Source organism: Orycteropus afer, unplaced genomic scaffold (genome assembly GCF_000298275.1).
Source record: "Orycteropus afer afer isolate SDZICR_OR568_19922 unplaced genomic scaffold, OryAfe1.0 scaffold00056, whole genome shotgun sequence".
NCBI classification, from domain to species: domain Eukaryota; kingdom Metazoa; phylum Chordata; class Mammalia; order Tubulidentata; family Orycteropodidae; genus Orycteropus; species Orycteropus afer.
The window spans coordinates 5,252,476-5,272,874 of record NW_006921643.1 but is presented as its reverse complement, the minus strand read 5'-3'; the positions used below and the strand labels follow the sequence as shown (position 1 = coordinate 5,272,874).

Here is a 20,399-nt window from a genome sequence, read left to right as displayed (position 1 = left end):
GAACAATTTTGAAAAACAATATAAGAACAAAATGAAAAATTAGAAATGATACAAAATCTACACACAGAAATCCAGAAGATTAATACTAAATTTTCAGAAATAGATAAGACATTGAATGGACAAAAGAGCAGAATTGAATCAATGGAAAACAAAATTAGGGAGATTGAAGGCAAATACCTGAACACTTCTTTGGAAAGGGATAAATCAGAAAAAATATCAAAACAAAATGAAGAAAGCCTAAGGTTCATGTGGGATACCATCAAAACTAATAACTTATGTGTATTTGGAATTCCAGAACAGGAAGACACAAATAAAACCACAGAGAAAATTGTCAAAGATTTGTTGGAAGAGAATTTTCCTAGTATGATGAAAATATATCCATTAAGGAAGTCCAATGAACCCCAAACAGGATAGACCCCAAAAGAAAATTACAAAGACATATCATCACCAAACTCACCAAAACCAAAGACAAAGAAAGAATCATGAGGGCAGCACAGGAAAAACGAAAAGTTACCTACAAGGGGCAACCAATAAGACTAGGCTCGAATTTCTCGACAGAAACCATGCAGGCAAGAAGACAATGGGATGGTACATATAAAACACTGAAGGAGAAAAATTTCCAACCAAGAATTATGTACCCAGCAAAATTGTCCCTCAAATATGATGGTGAAATTAGGACATTTCCTGATAAGCAGAAATTAAGGGAATTTGTTAAAACCAGACCAACCTTATAAGAGATGCTGAAGGGAGTCCGTTGGACAGAGAAGCAGTAACAGCAAACAACAACTGACCATTAACACACAAGGTGATATAACCCAGAAACCAACCTAGCTATGGAAGAATCCAAAGTAAGTAAGACTACAAGATTGTAAACAGGGAACCAGAGACACCAACCAACAAATGAGGACAACTACAAACCAAAGAGGGAAAAAATTGTGTGGTTACAGAACTTCTGGATGGTAGGGAAGTCAAGACAACTACAAGATAGAACGGACTGTTCTAAACTTGGGAAGCCACCAGAGTGGGTTTTTTTTGTTGTTGTTTTGTTTTAATTTGAGGTTACAGGGTAACCTCAAAGGAACATGATAAACTTTCACGTCAAAAAAAGAGGACCAGCATAAATATTCAGCAAATACTAAAACAATAGCAATGAAGGAAGTGATAACACGATTCATAAACAGAACAAGCTCAGCATAGAAAATTATATGGAACAAAGAAATCGACACCACGAAAAAGCACATAACAAAAATGACAGCAACACATTCATATTTGCCAATAATTACATATCTGGCAAGGGACTTATCTCTAAGATTTATAGCGGAAGAGTAGATGACCAAACTATGGTACATATACATAATGGAATGCTATGCAATACTAAAGAATAATGTACAGTTTGCAAAACACTGCATAACATGGATGAACTTGGAGGACATTATGTTGAGTGACATAAGTCAATCACATAAGGACAAACACAGTATTAATTCGTCGTTGTGGAGGGTCAAGGAAAGGTTTATATATGGAGGGAAATTTTGTTTGTTGGTTGCCAGGGGTGGGAGGGGAGCAGAGGGAACACTGCAAAAAAAAAAAGCCTTGACCCACGTCACTTTATTTTTGTGTATTTCACTGTACATAAATTATATTTCAATAAAATGCATTAAAAAAAAAGAAACCCATTCTGGTGGCTTCCCAACATTTGAAATAAAATCTCAAACTCCTTACCAGAGACGGTCCCACATGGCCCTGCCTCCCTCTGGTCCTCTTCTCACCACACTGATCTTTTGGGGCTTTGCACTTGCCAATCTCCTTCCTGCCTCAGGCCTTTGCCCTTACTGGTTCCTCTGCCTGGAATGCTTTTCCCCCCAGATCTTTCCATGGTTGGCTTTGGCTGAGCCTCCAGGTCTCTTCCCAAATCCTGCCTCCTCAGAGGGGCCATCCTGACTCCCAATTCAGCCCCCCAACCCCCGCCTGTTTATTCCCTTCATAGATCTATTGCTATTTGCAATCACTTCTCTATCTCTTCCAACCACAATATAGGCACCCTCAAGTCTTTCCCATCTGGTTCATGGAAAATAGAGGTTGCTCACCAGATGGGATTGTTGTTGAGCCTCCCTAGAATCCAAATCCCCCTCCTATAGGAAGTTAGGAACTCTGGTAGAGTAGTGCCTAAGGCACTTGACTGCTAACCAGAAGTCTAGCAGTTCAAATCCACCAGCAACTCCTCAGAAGGAAGGTTGGGCAATCTACTTCTGTAGTGATATCACCTCGGAAACCCAAGGACGGGTCGCTATGAGTCAAGTCCGACTCAATGGCACATAACAACAACAACAACAACACAGGAAGCTTTCCTGATTCCTCCACCAGGCCAAGCCCACCTGTGGAGCCTGCATCTACATCCCTGACAGCTCTTTACTGCTCCTCTCTGACCAGAGTTAGCAGAGTCCATGTTCCTGCGATCCCCATATTCCACCAGGTGCTCAGTCCCTATTTGACAAATGGCAGGGTAAGAGCATGAGAGGAAAAATGCACAAAGCAGGGGATGCTGCTGTCATCAGGGTTCCTTTGAAGAGCTCACAATAACTGCAACAATCGGGTTCTGGGCTAAGTGCTATCTCCCTTAAGCCTCACAAGGGCTTTAGAGATAGGGAAACTGAGGCTTAGTGAGATACGTAACTTGCCCAGGGCCACACAGCCATCATGTGGAAATGCAGAGGACTGTGACCCAGAATCCTTGACCCCAACCTTATCATCAGAAGGGACCAGTCCCTGGAGGACATCATGCTTGGTAAAGTAGAGGGTCAGTGAAAAAGAGGAAGACCCTCAATGAGATGGATTGACACAGTGGCTGCAGAAATGGGCTCAAGCATAGCAATGATTGTGAGATGACGCAGGACCAGGCAGTGTTTTGTTCTGTTGTATATGAGGTTACTATGAGTTGAAACTGACTCAACAACACTTAACAACAACAATCATCAAGGAATACTGCCTCCAGAGAGAAATACAAGATCCTGAATGTCTGTCCCCAGCCATGGTGTGGTGGTTATGTTTTTGTGTCAGCTTGGCTAGGCCTGGTTGAGTGGTTGGGCAGGTGGTGGTAGTTATTCCCCGTGATGAGACTGGCAATCAACTCCATGATGGGATCTACCACAAGCAGCTGAGTAGCTGCCTTTGGGATGTGGTCTGCTTCCTGTATATAAGGAGAAGCCTTGGGAATGGTCTCTAGCCTCTGACATGCTTGGACCCTGCATGTAGCCGTGTCGTTGCTCAGCAGCCTGCTATGCTCTGCCGACCTTGGGACTTACAGTGGACTTAAGTTAATGGCCTGCCATGTGGATTGGTAACATCATGACTGTGCCTTTTTACTTGTAAACCTTGGGACTTCCCAGCCTCAGCAGCCAACAGCTCTCTGAGTGAAGAAACGTGTCTAGCTCCAGTGGGCTGGGAGCAGGAGGCAGAGCTGGACCTCAAGGTTGAGGGGCTTTCACCCAGCCCCTAGAGCCTGGCACTTTGAACTTAGACTTAAAGCCACCAAACTGTAAGAATAAACTCCTGTTTGTTAAGGCCATCCCATTTGTGGTATTTTCTTGTCAGAGCAGCACTAGGTAACCAGAACACATGGTATTTTCTATCATCTCATATGCATGCAAAAGCTGGAGAATGTATAAGGAAGACTGAAGAAGAATTGATACTTGTGAATTATGTTGTTGGTGGAGAATATTGAATATACCATGGACTTCCAGAAGAACAAACAAATCTGTCTTGGAAGAAGTACAGTCAGAATGCTCCTTAGAAGCAAAGATGATGAGACTTCATATCACATGCTTTAGACATGTTATCAGGAGGGACCAGACCCTGGAGAAGGACATCATGCGGAAAAGTAGAGGGTCAGAAAAAAAAGAGGAGGACTCTCAACGAGATGGATTGGTAGAGTGGCTGCAACAATGGGCTCAAGCAATGATTATGAGGATGGCACAGGACCAGGCAGTGTTTCATTCTGTTTGTATAGGTAGGGTTGCTATGAGTGGGAATCAACTCAAGGGCACCTAACAACACTTACGCCTATCGCATATATGAACAATTCTCCCTCAACCTCTTCAGTTCTATCAAGGTATTGATGTTTCTCTTTAGCTGTGGGCTTTTACATGGAACCATGGCCAGCTAATACCCACCCAGCTCAGAGATGTGGGGACAATGCTGTTCTCAACCTAAGGGTTCACTGAGTAGTGGCTGCGGAGCTCATTAGGGGTTCTAATGTTCTGTGGGGAGGGGCATCCAGGGCTTGGCACAGCAGTGACTAGAGCCTGGGATTGCTCTTAGGCCCAGCCAGGGGTGGAAAAAGTGTTTAGCACTCCTTTCAAGGAATGCCAGCAATACCTGCCCTCAGTAAACAGTGAGCTATCTTGGAGGAACATCAGTTCTTATTGACATGCACATGAACTACACAAGTCTCTCTCATTTCACACTCAGACTCCAGCCCAGGCAGACTTGACTAAAGTTGTCAATGTTTGTTCTTCCTGATGAAGGCACCAAGGCACTAGCCTTCCCCAGACCCAGAAGACCCCATGTGCCCATGAGCTCTGCCCAGTGTTCCAGTTCCTCCTCTCCCAACACCTGCTCAGGCTACCTCAGACCACAGCCCTCAAATTCTTGATGCCCTGAGAGCCTCAACTGGATCTTCTGGTTCTCTATTACTTTAAAGTTAATATTAATGATACTATTGTTATTCTTACATAATAATATTACTCATAATAAAATCCTTACTGGGTGCCAGACACTGACATTGGCATTTTGTATATTATCTCTCACAGTTCTTCTGTTGATGCTATGAGGGAAGCCATCATTCCCTTCTCACAGGTGTGGAACCTGGGAGCCAGTGACTTGCCCAGGGTCACACAGCTACCACATGGTGGCAAGTGTAGGATCTGAAGCCATGTCTGTCTCAGTTCTTTCTTCCACCTGATATCCCCTGGATTTTCCTACTAACCCCTGAACCAGACTTGCTGGCCTATGGTGTCCATGAGTTACTAAAATATCCCCAATCCAGTGCACGGGAGCTCTGACCACCCATGGCTGAGCAATGACGATGGGGCAATGATTGGGTAGGGCCAGATGGCAGGATGGGGGACATAGAAGGGTCACATGGAGATGATGGTCCAGGCACACAGAGGCATGCACACCACTAGCTACACTTACCACCTGAGGGAGGGCAGAGAGCCCAAAGAGAGGGTCCCCGGAGCAGACAGAAGAAGAAAGAAGGAATTATTGAGCCACAAGAAGCAAGCACTGAGTCTGCTGAGGGCCTGGACCAGGCATGGCCCTCATAGCATGAGGCACTCATACCAGTTACTTCACTTGATTTGCCTACTGGTGGGTTGGGGTGTTAAGTATGCCTCTTGAAGGCAACCCACCAACTGACTGGTAGTGGCTGCCTGGGGCATGGTCCTAAGACAGGGCCACAGTTGGGCTGTGGGACAAGAGGTGGGAAGAATACACAATCTTTTAGCAATGTCCGGCATGGACAAAGCTAAGGGAGCACATCTTTTTTTTTTTTTTTTTTTTAATTGTGATTTGGGTGAAAGTTTACAGATAAAATTCATTTTCCATACAGCAGTTCACATACATTTTGTCTCATCACATTGACTGCAGTTTCCCACAATACAGCAGCCCCCCTCCCACTTCCTCCCCATAGCCACCTCTTCCCTGTGTCCTTCCCTCCCATGCACTCCTGCCTCCAAGCTGTCTCCCTGTGTATACACAGCCCTTCTATTTTCACATGGTTCATCTCTCCAAGGAGTGTATCTACCTAATGTAAAAGTTCAGCTCATATACCTGTTTGGCTGGAAGCCACAGGAGTGGGTTCAATTCTAGACCTGAAGGGCAGCTAGGGGCCATAGTCTCAGGGGTTTCACCAAGCTCTATCAGACCAGCAAATCTGGTAGGGGAGCACATCTTATTCAGCACATCCTAAATGCCCATGTGCCTCAACTGTGTCTTGGGGGCAAGGGCACAGGTAGCTCTCAGGTGAAAAGAACTGAGGGCAGGGCCAAGTCTAGAAGCCAAGTTGCCCAGCTTCCAGGTCTACTGAAAGAAACATGACTACTGAAGAGGAGGCCTCAGGGAGGGGCCTGGGCTAAGGATGGGCCCATGGACAGCTCGGTACGGGTCAGTGAGAGGACATTCCCACATCCCCACCCCTACTCACATGTCCATGCAGGTCCGTGTTAAGCAGCATCAGGGCACAGGTGAGCGTGTGGATCCCATCTAAATCAGAGATGGCAGGTAGCACCCTCAATGTGAGGCTCCAGCTCATTCCTCTCCCCACAGCCACCCTCCTGTCTCCCAGATGGAGCCAGCCTGGAGGGCTTAGAGACAGGAAGTGGCCAGTCACTGCTGGACCCAGGGCCTGGTCATGCTCTCTACCCAACCCCCACTGCAGTACAGGAGCTATTTGCCTTCCCCAGGCAGAGCCAACCGCTCCCTCAGAAGGGATCTGAACACTCTGGTCCTGTTCTAGTCCAGATTCCTACACCTAGTACCTCAGACTCAAGAATGGCTCTGGGTTCCAGATACACCAGACCTGCCATGGTCTGTGTCTCCTCCAATAACTGATCTAGGCCCCAGTTCCTGGGACTTCGGTTCATCCATAGGGTAAGCCCTACCCTTAAGCCCTGAGCCAGACTGCCACCCCAGGACTCCCACCAGGAATCAGCATTGCAACAGGGGACCAGGAGGAAATGAAGAGCCAAGCGATGAATCTCTAGGATTGGGAAATTTCTGGGTACACTGATGGGTGTGATATTTGGGAAGGATCTTGCCCAGCAGCTGGATTCATTCCATGTGCCACAGCTTATTCATCCAGGCAAAAGACAAACCACTTGGGCCTGGCAACAGGACAGCGGTGGCAGGTGGACCAAGAGTGGGAGGAGGGGCCAGGTGGGCTGGGCAGGGTGGGGCAGGCAGCCATACCTTCTGAGGTGCTATCCTCGGGGTTGCACTGGCAGTACCGGCGGGAGAAGTGCGTGAGTACCCGCTCGCGCTCCTGCGTCTCTCCCATCAGTGGAAAGGCTTTCAGAAAGGTCCTAGAAGACAATTCAAGGCTGCTGGGGGCCTCCCAGAGCCCTGAGTCAGTCTGACTCATCATCTGAGTAGGTGCTTCCCATGCACGCACACCCATCCCTGGTGGCCGAGGATCTAGTGCACCAGCAGCTGGGGTCCTGGATGTCCTCTGAGCTCAGGGAGATCCAGGCCCCCAGAATGGCCACTCAAACATGGAGGCCAGGGAGCCTGGTCAGCTTCAGAGTTTCAACCTTCATCACCCCTCCAGGGCCCATAATAGAAGCAGATTGTGAAATGCAAAGCCATATGAGCACCTCAGGGCATCAGTTCCTCTTCAGGGTAAACACCCACTCCTCATTCTCTCCTCTAGAGCTGGGCCCAAGCTATCAACTCCTAGCCCTCAGATGGCTTTTCTGAAGTTGCTTCCTCTGAGCCCAACCATGACCTCCCATACCCTCCCCTCACCCCAACATCTAAGTCATCACCAAGTCCCAATAGTTTGTTCCTCACCCTCAAGCTCAATGCCTTCTCCTCCTCTCCCCTCATCACATGCCCCATGACACCTGCAAGAGCCTCTACACAAGTCTATTCCCTGAGCCTCCAATACTTCCTCACTACAATGCCCCAGTGGTCTTTCATGCAGTCAACACTCGCCCCAACTTAAAACTCATCACTGGCTCCCCAGAACCCTCAGAATAATATCTAAGAACCTCATGTCATGACGGCCCCAGCCTCTCCTCCTGTCCCTCCAACCATCCATGCACCCACCTGCTGCCACCCCCAAGCAGTCTTCACATTCTGAACAGGACAGGCACTTTCCCTCCTCAGGGCCTCTGAGCAGGCTAGGGCCCTGCCTGCTCTGGAATTAGCTGACCAGGACTTTAAAATAACTATGATGAATATGTTCAAGGAAATAGAAAGATGGAGAAAACAAGTGACAAGATGGGAGCTTCCTCAGAAAATGAGAATCCATTAAAAAAAATAAAATGGAAATTCTAGAACTGAAAAAAAAAATCAATAAAGGGGTTTAACAGCATATTAGACACAAAAAACAAGAATAAGTGAACTAAAAGCAAGTGAATAGACAATATCCCAATTGAAGCAGAGAAAAAAAGGAACAGAGGATACATAAAAGAATGTAAGGGACATGAGACACACTAAAAAAGTCTAAGGTCTGATCCCTTCATTTAGGTGGCCCTCACTCCCCTCCAAGTGTTGGCAGAGATATCACCTCCCCCATGATGTGTAGGGTCCTGGCCTAGTGTCTTCTCAGTAGCCCCTGAAACCACAGCTGTCCAAACACTGGCTCCATCCACCCATTCCACACTCTTCTGCTCCATGGGACCTGCACCTGGTCCTTCTGATGGCGAAGAAAACTGTCTACTCCCTGGTTTCAAATACCAATAAGATCTGAGATCAAGTCCCATTCTTACCATTTCCTCTCTCAATAACTCTGGGGCAGTCTCTACATCTCTCTGGTAAAGAGAGGTAAAAATGGGAATGATAACCAACACATACCCTTTACAGGCTTGGTGAGGATAAAGTAAGTAATGTGTGTAAAGATCTACAGCACTTAGCATACAGGACATGCTCAGTACAAGCAAGTCCCTTCCTTTCCTCTCCTAAAGAGTGCAGGGTACGTTTCCCCCACTTTATATCCTTAATACCTACCACATAGTTGGCACTCATTGAGCTGTTGGACTGCTGCTTTTATGACCCCTTCCACACGGCCTCACCAGAGGGGTCAAAGACCTGCCCAAGTTTTCACAGTAAGTGTATGCTAGAGCCAGCAGGAGAATCCAAGTGTCCTACCTAGACCATCTGCCAGCACTGCCCCATCCCAGCCCCACTGACCTGAGGGCTCGGTCCAGAGTCAGGCCTGAGAAGTCGAAGAAACTGAGGTACTCTCCAGCCACCAGCCTGCTAAACTCATTGCTGTGAGGAGAGCATAGAGTGTCCTGTTAGAAGCAAGGTACAGCCCACGAATGACCAAACAATGGAAGATTGGCGCCAGGGCACCTTGACCCACCCACTCAGACCTGCCCAGCCCCTAGGCTGCCTTCCTCTGCTAGTCAGTTGGTCTCTAACCATTCAACCTTGATGTGTAGGGGTCAGGAAGGCCCCCTGGAGGAGATGATGTCTCAGTCAACATCTGCAGGAAGTAAGGGTCAATCAAGTGAAGGGAGTAAGGGATAGGGTGGCGCCGAGAGTACAGAGAAGAGAAACATGTCCACGAAGCTGCCCAGCAGGGTCAACGTGGTCAGAGGCTGGAGAAGATGTGAGGGCAGAGCCTGAGAGCCAGAGGAAGGTTCTGGACTTGATTCTGAAGGGTTTGAAGCAAGGAGGGGGATGAGTGAGATGGTCAGATCTGTATTTTAGAACACTGTCTAACTGTTTAGTGGAAACCCTCAGGGAAGCCAGGGTAGCTGTCGAGGAGAGAAATGAAGAAATAGGAGTAGAGATATTTAGAATGGAGAGATTGAATGGGTGTAGGGCATGACAGAGAAAGTGGCCCCCTGGGAGAAATGCCCAAGCTTGGGACAATGGGTGTGGCTGAGTGCATATATATGAGAGTTATCAGCCCACAGGTGATCAATAGCAACTGAGGAGGAAAGAGGAGTGAGGCCACGAGTGAGGAGGGTGCATAGACAGGTCAGAGGCACAGGACTCAAGACAGAGCTCTGAGAATGCCCCACTTGAGGATGAATTGAGGAGCGTGAGCCAGCGAAAGAGACTGAGAAACAACTTCCAGAAAGTTAGGAGGGTGATTTCTGGAGGCCAGCAAAGAAAGGATTTCAAGAACACTAGAGTGAAGAATTGTTGCTTAAAAAGAAAATAAATTTCCACCTTAATCTAACCAAGCCTTAAGATCTCACTCCCATTCACAGGAGACTTATAACATAGAGCAATACATTTGGAATAAGAAAAAGAAAAGAAACAAAACACCATGAAGATACAGCTGTGTCCTCACTACCATCACCACATCCCACACCCTGTTTCCCCCACCCTATAGGGCTACCCAACACCCTCCCCCTGCTTCCTGACAGCAACAGCCTCACCCAAGCAGCCCAGAAAGGAAACAGATTCAGGGCGAGGCCAGGAATGAGGACAGCAGTGGGAGGGATGGTCCTTGGAGACTGCTGGGATCAGGCACCTCTGATAGGAGTCACCCACACCCCCTTCAGGTTGACACTAGGTTGCCTGGGGTTGGCACAAGAGCCAGCACTCACTTCTTGCCTAGCTGCCGGGCCACATCACAGCGCTGGAAGCCCTCAAGGTGGTAGAGGCGGCGTGCCAGCCGACGAGCGGCTTCACTGACCCCCTGGCACCCATTGGCCAGCGGGTCCGTGCTGCCCGGCTCCAGTCCCTCTGAGCTGCTTAGCTCTGAATCTGAGTCCGACAGGCCATCCTTCAGGCTGGGGTCACTGCAGAGGGGATGAGGGGCAGAGAGGAGGGGGTCAGAGGTCCTGGGGTACAGCTAGAACATTTCCCTTGACCTCTGAAAGCCCGTATGAGGGTCAGAACAGGGAAAGACGCTTCACTGCAGCTGAAAGGAACCACGTCAGACTTTTAGAAAAGACTCTAAGTGAGATCATGAGATACACATGCTCACAGCACAGCTGCCTGAGCCCTTGGGAGCTGTGGAGACCTGGAAAGGCAAGAAGGAACCTCAGGATCCAGGGGCTGGGAGTCTGGATTTAGAAGGAGGACAAGATGGCCTTGAAGAGGGCTTGTGACTAGACACAGGACTACCCAAATTTCCTCTGCCTCCTCTGGGCCTCAGTTTCCCCATCTGCTCAGTGGTCCTCCCAGCTCCCAGCCCGGGCCCCTGCTCACCTGGCTGAGTTCATCAACTTGTCCGTGTCCTCATCATCATCATCCTCATCCCCTCCTGGGCCTCGAGGCTCATCCTCGTGGAAGCCATTGGGTACAGTCGTGAGAGACAGTTGACTCAGAACATTCTCAGAGCGGCTGCTGGAGATGGAGCACCGCAGGGGGCTGCCCAGCTCCCCATCACCGCCAGCTGCCCCTATGTCCCCCTCAGACCCCATGTCCCCAATGCCCAGTACAGCCCCTGGCTCTGGGCTATCACGGGCCCGTTGTTGGATGAGGGGAGTAAGGGGGGCCTCGAAACTGACACAGCTGTCACTCTCATCCGTGAGGCTCAGCACGTCCAGGGAGTCGAGGCTGCTATACTGGGTGCCCCGCAGCAGCTCTGACTCCACAATCTTCTCGAATGTGGCACTGAAGCCATCTCGCACATCTGGCTCCCCGAGGCCATCTAGCCTGTGAAATGCAGGAACCCAGTCACTGCTCTGCCAGGGTGTCCCCATTACAGAGGCTGGTGACTGTACCAATCCATGTCTGGTGCTCCCTGGGGGGTGAGAAGCAGGCCTGGATTGTGTCATGTTTATTTATTTTTTCAGCCAATACTCACTGAGCTCTAGGCACCAGATACTGGGCTGAGTACCAGGGATACAGCAGTGAAAAAGGCAGACATGGTCCCCACTCTCCAGTGCCCAACCAGGGCCTGGTCCACTGCAGGTATCAAATAATTATTTCTCTCAATGAACAACATGTGGGGCACCTCCCAAGCCTTGTGGGGATACTGTTCCCTCTGGGCTCTCAGAAGAATGCAGTTCTCTGTCTCTCTTTTTTTTAATAGACACCAAAGTTTATTAGTGATTACCAGGGGCAGGAGGGAGGGGGAGAGGGGAGGGTTATTACCTATGGAGCACTGATTTCCAGTTTATAGTGACAGAAAAATCACATAAAGGGTAGGCTGCACTGTCAATTATTTTAAGTGCTATCAATAAGTTGTACACCTAACAGTCATCCACATCAACTTCAAGAAACACCACATCACCATACTTTTCAGACAGGAAATGATAGAAAGGCTTGAACATTTTGCAAGGCCTGTACCACGTGGCTGAGAAGCCAACCACCACACATTTATCTCCAGCACTATTCAAGGCTGCCTGAAAATCTCCCTTGTCCTTGATCCACTTCGCCATTGAGGTCTGACAGACAACTACAGAAAGAAAAAATGGACTTGAAGTGCCAGACAGAGCTTGGACCCCCAGTGTGGTTATCTCTTTGTTACAACTAGTGTAACACAGGGTCATGATGTCACTGTCCCCACAGCCTGGGAGGTTCTTACCTCGGCTGACCACATCTCAGCTCTCAAATCTTGCCTTAATGTCACCTCCTCAGAGTGACTGGTGGAGGCCTCAGACCCGCTGAAACCTTCTTCACTTTTTTCCATCCTTCCCAGGTCTTGTCAGAATGTACAATTGTTTGCTCATCTGTTTATCATCTACCCACTAATCCCCCACACACACATACACACACACATACACAGTAGGTGCTCAGGACATCTTGTTGAATGACTCACTGGCTGAATGTGCAGATTCTTGTTGGTCCTATGGCCCTACCCATATGTCCCAAGCTCTTGCTGGGCCTGGTATTGACCCCAAAGAAGCCTTTGCGTGGGCTATTCCTTCTGCCTTGATTGTTCTTCCCTCAGGCACCTGTACGGCTAAAGGCCTCCTTCCTTATCACCTTCTCAAAGAGCTCTACTCTGACCTCCCTGTTTATAACTGTGACCTGCCCCCAAACACCTTATCTCTTTTTCCTCCTTTATTTATTCCAAAGCATTCATCCCCTTCCAGCATACTATGCAATTTATTTATCTATTATATTTCTTGTTTACTGTCTGTCTCCCCCATTGGGCCTTAAGCTCCACAAGAAGAAGAATTTTTGGTCTGTTTAGTTCACTGACGTGTCCCAGCCCATAGAACAGATCACAGGGATGAGCTGAGGTATCCTTGGAGGATTTTCATCCACATACCTCTGGGAGACACAAGGTAAGGCAGGAAAGGGGGTGGATAGAAACCAAAAGAGAGCGAGAAAAAGAAGACAGAGAGAAGGGGAGTGGAGCGGAGGAAAGGGGAAGGAAGAAAAATAAGAAAGAGAGAATAAGACAGAAGATACAAAAAGCACAAGAGAAACAGAGAGAGAAAAGTGAACAGAGATAAAGAGACAATAAGAGAAGCAGAAATGTGGAGACAGCATAGGGAGAAACAAAGAAAGACAGGAGCTGAGCCCATTTCAGACAAATTCAGGCCCATCATTTTCAAGGAAGCTTGTCCCTCTCTCAGAGAATTGGCTACACCCTGCTCTTTCTCTCCCAACCCTGGACACCTAGAAGAGATCTGATCTGTATTTGGAGGGCTGGGAAGTGCCCCTTCCCCACAAACACCCCATGGACCACAGTGCCTAAGATTCAGTCTAAGTGTGTGTCTTTTTTTTACATATAAACTTTTTATTGTGATTTGGGTGAAAGTTTCCAGAGCAAATCAGTTTTCCATTCAACAATTCACACACATTTTTTCACTGCTCCCACTTCCGCCCTGTGTTTCACATTTCTATTCCTCCTTCTCTCCTAACACTTGCTGTCCTCTGAATTTTCTCCTTCGGCAAAAGCTGCCCTTTTGATTTTGAATGGTTGATTGTTTTAAAGAGGACATACCTTCCTAGTGCTATTGTACACCTTGTAGACATGTTTACTCTTTGACTAAAATTTGAGCCACTGGAATTAGTTCTGTTCCAGGTCCTCTAGCGTGCTTCTTGAAGGAACACACTGGCCTGGAAGGGAAAAGGTCAAAGCCACCCCTTCTCTCCTCCCCCTCAGACCCTAGCAGGAATAGAGACTACAGCCTCATGAGGTCCCTTCCTGCCTGGGAGCTGAAGTGTGGAAGAAGGAAGATGTCTAAAGAGTGGGGTACCTGACAGAAACCTCTATTATCACTGCAGGAAGAGGGGAGGGAAGCAAACGGTTGCTCCCCTATTGCAGACACTCAAAATCTGCCCAGCAAAGACCCCTTAGCCAGGCCTATGCTGAGTACTGGGGACATCCGAGTAAGACAGAGCCCATCCCTTAGGGGCTCTTGTCCCACTGTCACAGTCATGAATAGTAGTACCCCAACCCCCACCTCCTCATCCACCTCAGCATCCTGAGAAAAGGTCCTGAAAGAAACTTGGAAGCCAGCAGCCCAAGCCCTAAACTTATGTCTGCCCCTACCTTTAGCCATCCCAAATAAATATGCCATCTAAATACAACAAGTGTGCTGCAAGAAGCCCCCGCCTCCTGGCCCACACCACTGCAGGTCAGTTGGCTGCTTTAGGCCCTGTCTGGATGCAAACTTTTCTCATGACCACAGCAGACCCAGTACACATGTGCTCCTGACCCCATATACTCACATTCCTACCCACACCTAGACACCCTACACACACATACACAGACCCAAATGTGCACCTAAAAATGCACAAACACCTCCATCCACAACCACACAGACCCATGCACACAAATAGGCTGCACACACACATGCCTGCCATAATGCACACACTCACACTTCTATTGCACATTTCCATGTTCAGACCAGGGCCTGCATCTGTGTATACCAAGATCTCTGTACACTTTCTCCTCAGATCCTGGGGTATTCTAGACACTCATTTGTCCCAGCCCCACCTCTAACTGGCATCCCCAAGACCCCAGATCTCTTCACCTCTTGGTGAGGATGACAGAAATGGAACTGTAATTCCAGCAAGTAGGATTGAAGTAAGATTCCAGGTAGAACTTCCTGATGGCAACCTCAGGTGAAATGTAGCTGCAAGGGATTAACCCACAAAGCCTATTTAGGGTAAATTGTAGAATGTGAAGTTTCCCAGCTCCAGAAGGCAGAAGGATGGACAAGATAACCTTTCACGTAAAAGTATTTTTAAAGCGACATGAAACACTAAGCACTCAATCTGGGATGGAGGGAGCTCAGCCCTCCCACCCTATATAGAAACAGGCCATGATGACAACTGCTTGTGGAAGAGAGCACAACAGGCCTGCTGGCCTTTGAAAGTCCTCTTATGGCTCCATCCTCGCAAAACACCCAGAAACAGGACAAAACAGGGTCATGCAAGCCCCATTTTTTGCTTATGAGAAAATAAAAAACCAGACAGGCTGAGTGGCTAGACCTAAGCCACATAAGAATGAAGCAGCCAAAAGTGGTGGGCCCTACCTTGAGACACTCACTTACCCTAGCTGAGGGTCTTCAGTGTCTGGACAGAGACTCCTGGAGGCACAGTCCCCCTCTGACAGCCCATCAGCCCCCCAGGGCCTGGACTCCACTGAATCTTCCAGAATGTTCGAGTCTGAGCCCAGGGTTAGACCATTGGTTAGGGAAAGGCCAAGGCTGAGGCCATGCAGGGCCATGCCCAGACCCTTTGTGGGCTCCTCAGTGTCCACCAAGGTGCTCCTCATCTCATGCTCTGGGATGCTGTGGCTGCTGTTCAGGCCCTCACAAGCTGCCAATCCATTCTGGACCCCAGGCTCCTCCTCAAAAGATCCCGTGGCCTCAGGCTCCAGGCTGGGGTCCCAGACAGCAGCACTTTCCCCAGGCAGTACAGATGGGAGCTTCTCCTCGTCCATGGCAGCCACGCTTCCAACCCTGTCCTGACTGCTCCTTGGACTCCACTGGACCTGATGGCAGACAGAGATGAAGGGGATTAGTCAGACAGAACAGGTCTAGAGAGCCTAAAGCCCAGTGGAGCCAGCACCTGGGCAGCCTGCTGGGGGCAGGAGGATGGCCAAGATGATCATCTCAGAACCCTTCTGACTGGGTCCGGGTAGGCACCTTGGCCCTGCCTCATCCAGGCTGCCCTACTCACATCTTCCCTGATCACCAGCCACTCCAGTGTGTCCAGTCCCTGGCTTCCCTGTTACCTTTTATGTGTCTCTGCTGTGCCCTTCAGAATTCACCAAAACCCTCTTGGGTAGATCCAGGTTGGGAAGAACTGGGGAAGGGTCCAGCACCCCTGTCAGGCCCGTCTTCCTTTTCCGCAGCGAGTGATGGAGACAAAACACCAGACTGAAAGCAACCAGACCTTTCGCCTCTTTCCTTCTTTCTGAGTTCTCTCACTCTGGCTCCAGGAGGCAGAGATGAGCGAATCTTTGTAATTAATGGAAGGAATGAGGCCAGGGACTGCCTTTGAAAGGGGGAATTTAGAGAGGAGACAAGGAGGTAAACAGAGCTGCAGCTTTATCAGAGGAGGGGCTACCCCAGAGAACCCAAAAGGAAGCCACGGAAGAGGCCACTGGGAGGGCCAGTGTGTGGCGCTGTCCAGGGTGCTGGGCAGATAGGCAGCCACCCAGGAGCCTCACTGAGAGCCGAGGCTGCCTCTGCTGTGCCCAGCGCCCAATGTTCGGGCTGTGCAAGGAGGAAGGAGGAGGGACTTGGGTTTCCCTCCACACCCAGGCCCCACTGCAACTCGTCCAGCCTGGAGAAGGGACTGATGAGAATGCCACAGGGCAATCTGGGGACAGCACTGAAAGGGGAGTCAGGCCCTGCTCTGCTGAGCTCATCCTGTCCTCCCGTAGGTCAAGGTCGAGCCTTCTTACTGCCCCATCCAGGCCAGCCCCACTCCCCTCTACCCAGTCTGGGCCTAGTTTGCCTATAAAATGAGGAGACTCCTTTTACCTACCAGCCCCATTTAAAATGCAGTGGAACCAACCCATGTTTCCTAGAAGCTTCCTGCTTAACTCAATCGGATGAGGAAGGCAGATATAAGGAGCTGGGGGAGTCTGGCCCTCAGACTCTCAGTCTCCCCTCTCTGCTCCACCCAGTCTAGGCCACTGCCCACTCCTCTCAATGTCTTCTGCCAGTAAGGACACAGACTAATTCCCCAAACATCCCAGAAAGCTGCACAAAAGTAGGAATATGGGGATTTCTCCCAATTCTGCTGGGCTACTTCCTTCCTCCCCTCTTTCACTCTCAGCTACTCCCAGTACCCCCACTCTCCTTTGCCTATCTCTCAGGAAAAAGAGGGGTTCCTGGAGGTTCAGGAGAGTCTGAAGGAACAGAGAGGACTAGTCAGTTTTCCTGGGCCACCTCAGCAGAACCCGCTGTAGCTGCAGCCAGAGGGATTTAAGTGAGGTCCACCCATACTTCCTATGTGCCCCTGGCCAATAGTATCACCTGATGGGCTTATTAAAAAGCAGATTACTAGGCTCTACTCCAGACCTCCTGAACAAGAATCTATAGGGAAGGGGTATTGAAATCTGTTCTCCTTAAAAATGACACAAGTTTGGGGAACACTGAGTTAGACTGCAGGAAGAACTTTCCATTTAGAGAAGATGAGTGTGGAGAGGAAATGGTACTTCTTCTCTGGGGATTTTTGGGTCCTTTAGAGATTACTTAAGGAGCTCTGGTGGCACAGTGCCTAAGGCATTTGATTGCTAACCAGAAGGCTGATGGTTCAAACCCACCAACCACTCCACAGAAGGAAGATGGGGCACTCTCCTTCCATAAAGATTTACTGCCTTGGAAACCCAATGGGGGTTTCCATGAGTCTGAATCAACTCAATGGCAATAAGTTTGGCTTGGTTTTTTAAGGGATTACTTAAGGCTCACAATATTACTTAAGATTCATTTAACCTTAGGTTTTTAAACATGGGATAGAAGAGGGAAGGACATGCAGGGATCTGGGGTCCCAGTCCATCCACTCTGAGCACCTTATAGAGTTTTGAATACTGCACAAGAGTAAGATTTTACTTTTAAAACAAACAAACAAACTTCCACAGATTTAAAAAAAAAAAAAAAATCTGAAAATCCAGGCTCTAGAATATCTGGGTGCCGATCTTGGGCTCAGGAGACCCCAGGGGTTCAAGCACTGAGTGAGGGATTCTTTCTGGTCTGCCCTAAATCCCGGCTGCCGAGGTTGCTATTTCAATCCGTTCCCTGTGGTTGTGTACTCAGAGGAGGAAGAACAAGAGGTCATCTTCTCAACTGAGACTCCTTGAGGGTAGGAGGAGCATTTAGGAAGGAAAGAGGAGGGGAGAATAGGGCCTTCTGGCCCGCTGCCTGAGTTCTAGTCCTCTGGCCTGCTTTCTAGCCCAGGGGCCTGGCTGAGCACTAGATCTAGGGCACAGGTTTTCAACACAACTCTACCAGGATGCCTCAAGCTCCCACACCCACATATGAAGGCTGAGCCTAGAAGAGTGGTGTACCTCCCTCTGGGGAGGCTCTATCTGAGCTCAAAATGAGTCATGAGATTTGAGACCCTAAGTGGTTTCACCTGATGATCAGTCTATACCAGCCCCAAAGCCAGGGCTGTGGACAAATCAAGGACCTCTCGGGAAAGCCCTGAGCCACCCTCCAACTTCCAGCAGCTGCCTGGGGCTGGCTCCAGACCTACCTGCCCTGCCATGTCCTCCTGCAGCTGGAAGCAGGATGGAGGTTCTGCCAACACTGGGCGCTGGGCCGTGTCCTCAGCATCCGGAGGTGGGCCAAGCTTAGCAGGGGTGGGCAGACAAGGGATAGCATTGAGCTCCACTCTGGGCCAGGGGCCCAGAGTCCCTGCTGGGGCTGAGGGCCAGCTGAGCTGAGAAATAGCTGAGCCAGGACCCCCCTTTCTTGCTGAGCCCAGGGGAGAGATGCCTGAGGGGGAGGTCTTGAGGCAGAGGTGTGAAACAATGTTCCCAAGTCCATACTCTTAAACTATCCTGTGTTCCTAGGACTCAGCACTGCCCACTCTGGCCTTCTGGACCCAGCTGCAGAATGGGGGCATCATCTATGCTCTCCTCCTGCATGGCTGATCTTAGAACTGAGATCCAAGGAAGAACTAACTCACTATAGATATCAAGGATGAAAGGCACATACAGTCCACTCTTTCCACCACTACATTTTACAAATAGGGACACTGAGGCATGGAACTAGGATAGGCTTTTCCTGAGGTTACCCAGTGAATATCTGGGTAACCCAGGAGTAGCCTCCCTCTGCAGCTGGATGGGCTGGAAGTGCAGAATAAGTACCTAGGTCCCCAGGTGCCATGCCAGACCCTCTCACAAAGTCAAGGACCCAAAGCTTCAGCCAGGAGAATCTACTCAAAGAAATGATCCTACCCTCTTCAGCCTTGGTGGCAAGAACAAGGTGGGGAGGTGTGCAGCTGGGCCACTGGGCATCCATCCCAATGAGATGCCTCCAAATAACATGCTGATGGTGCCCAACATCACTCACCACCTCTAAAGGCCTGAGCCAGGCCCCTCTCCAGGCAGGGGATCCCACCACCCACTACCCTTGGCATGACCTTGGGCTCAGCAGCCTCTATTATAACACCAGCTGAGATGGAGACAACAGTGACAATGGAACCCTGGCTCAGTCAGGATTGAGCACCAAGACAGGCACTTTCTGGGTCTCAGCTGTTCTAAGACAGGCCCTGTCCCCCTCCTCACTCTCTCTATGGCAGCTGGAGGAAGCTGTGAAAACACACACTACATCACACCCCTCCCTCACTCATAACCCTCCAACAGTTCCCACTGCCCTTAGAATAGAATTCAGCCTCCCCAGCATGGCCTAAAAAGGGCCTGCCTGAGCTGGTTCTCTACTCTCTCCCATCCTCCACTTCATCAGCCACACTGGCCTTCTTTCTGCTCCCTGAGCTCATTCCCACCTCAGGGCCTTTGCACCAGCTGTACCCTTGGCCTAGAATGCTCTTCCTCCAGATCCCTAAGTGCATGCCTCCTCTGTCATTCAGGGTTCCATCCCATGCTGCCTCCTCAGAAGGCTCTCTGACTACCCAACACTCTCCACCACACTCCCTCACATGGCATCATAGCACTTAACACTTAACAGAACTCAAGCCCCCCTTTTCTACTTATTTTCTGTTTGTTTACTTATTTATTGCCCATCTCCCCCACTAGGATGTAAATTCAGGGAAGATGGGGACTATGTCACGTTCAGTGAGGGTGGGGACTATGTCTTCCCAGTTCCTAATGCAATGCCTGACACACAGTAGGTACTTTTAAAACATTTGCAGAATGAATGACCTAAAGATTATCATCATCCTCATTTTACCAATTAGGAAGCAGAGGCTCAGAGATGTTGAGGAATATACTCGGAGTCACACAGGTAGAAAACAGAAAGACTGGGGTTCTGCTTGGAAAAACACTGGACCATCGGGCAGTTTGACCTGTATCCAGGGACAGCTGAGGTCATAATCCTTCTGCTTTGGGAGATGCTGGGGCAGGGAAGCAATGATCTAGAACTGGGCTGAGGGTAGGAAAGACAAGTACCACACTGACCACAGCCACAGTGACACACAGGAAGCTAGTGTGGGTGGGAGGAGATGGTGGAGTATGGGTCTATCTAGTAGAAATGGGGGCACAGGAACCAGAGCTGAGTGGGGGCCCCAAAGTGCTGAGTACTCTCTAATATAGGCAAAATTGAGGAGCTTGTAGGATGTCTAAAGAAGTACTGGTATCAGAGAAATTTCTTCTAGAATGTCAGTGTGGAGGC

At 49.2% G+C, this 20,399-nt stretch overlaps 1 protein-coding gene across 1 annotated transcript in view; it reads right to left on the bottom strand.

Moving 5' to 3' along the window:
* Positions 1–15,535, bottom strand: part of PSD2 (pleckstrin and Sec7 domain containing 2) — a 30,717-nt gene extending 15,182 nt beyond the window's left edge. The window contains exons 1-6 of the mRNA XM_007938979.1: positions 15,144–15,535; positions 10,891–11,340; positions 10,284–10,478; positions 8,908–8,988; positions 6,964–7,076; positions 6,200–6,258 (exon numbers count right to left, since the gene is read on the bottom strand). Coding sequence (XP_007937170.1) covers positions 6,200–6,258; positions 6,964–7,076; positions 8,908–8,988; positions 10,284–10,478; positions 10,891–11,340; positions 15,144–15,535 — 1,290 coding nt within the window. The remainder of the gene's footprint in view (positions 1–6,199; positions 6,259–6,963; positions 7,077–8,907; positions 8,989–10,283; positions 10,479–10,890; positions 11,341–15,143) is intronic.
* Between the last annotated feature and the right edge of the window lie 4,864 nt (positions 15,536–20,399).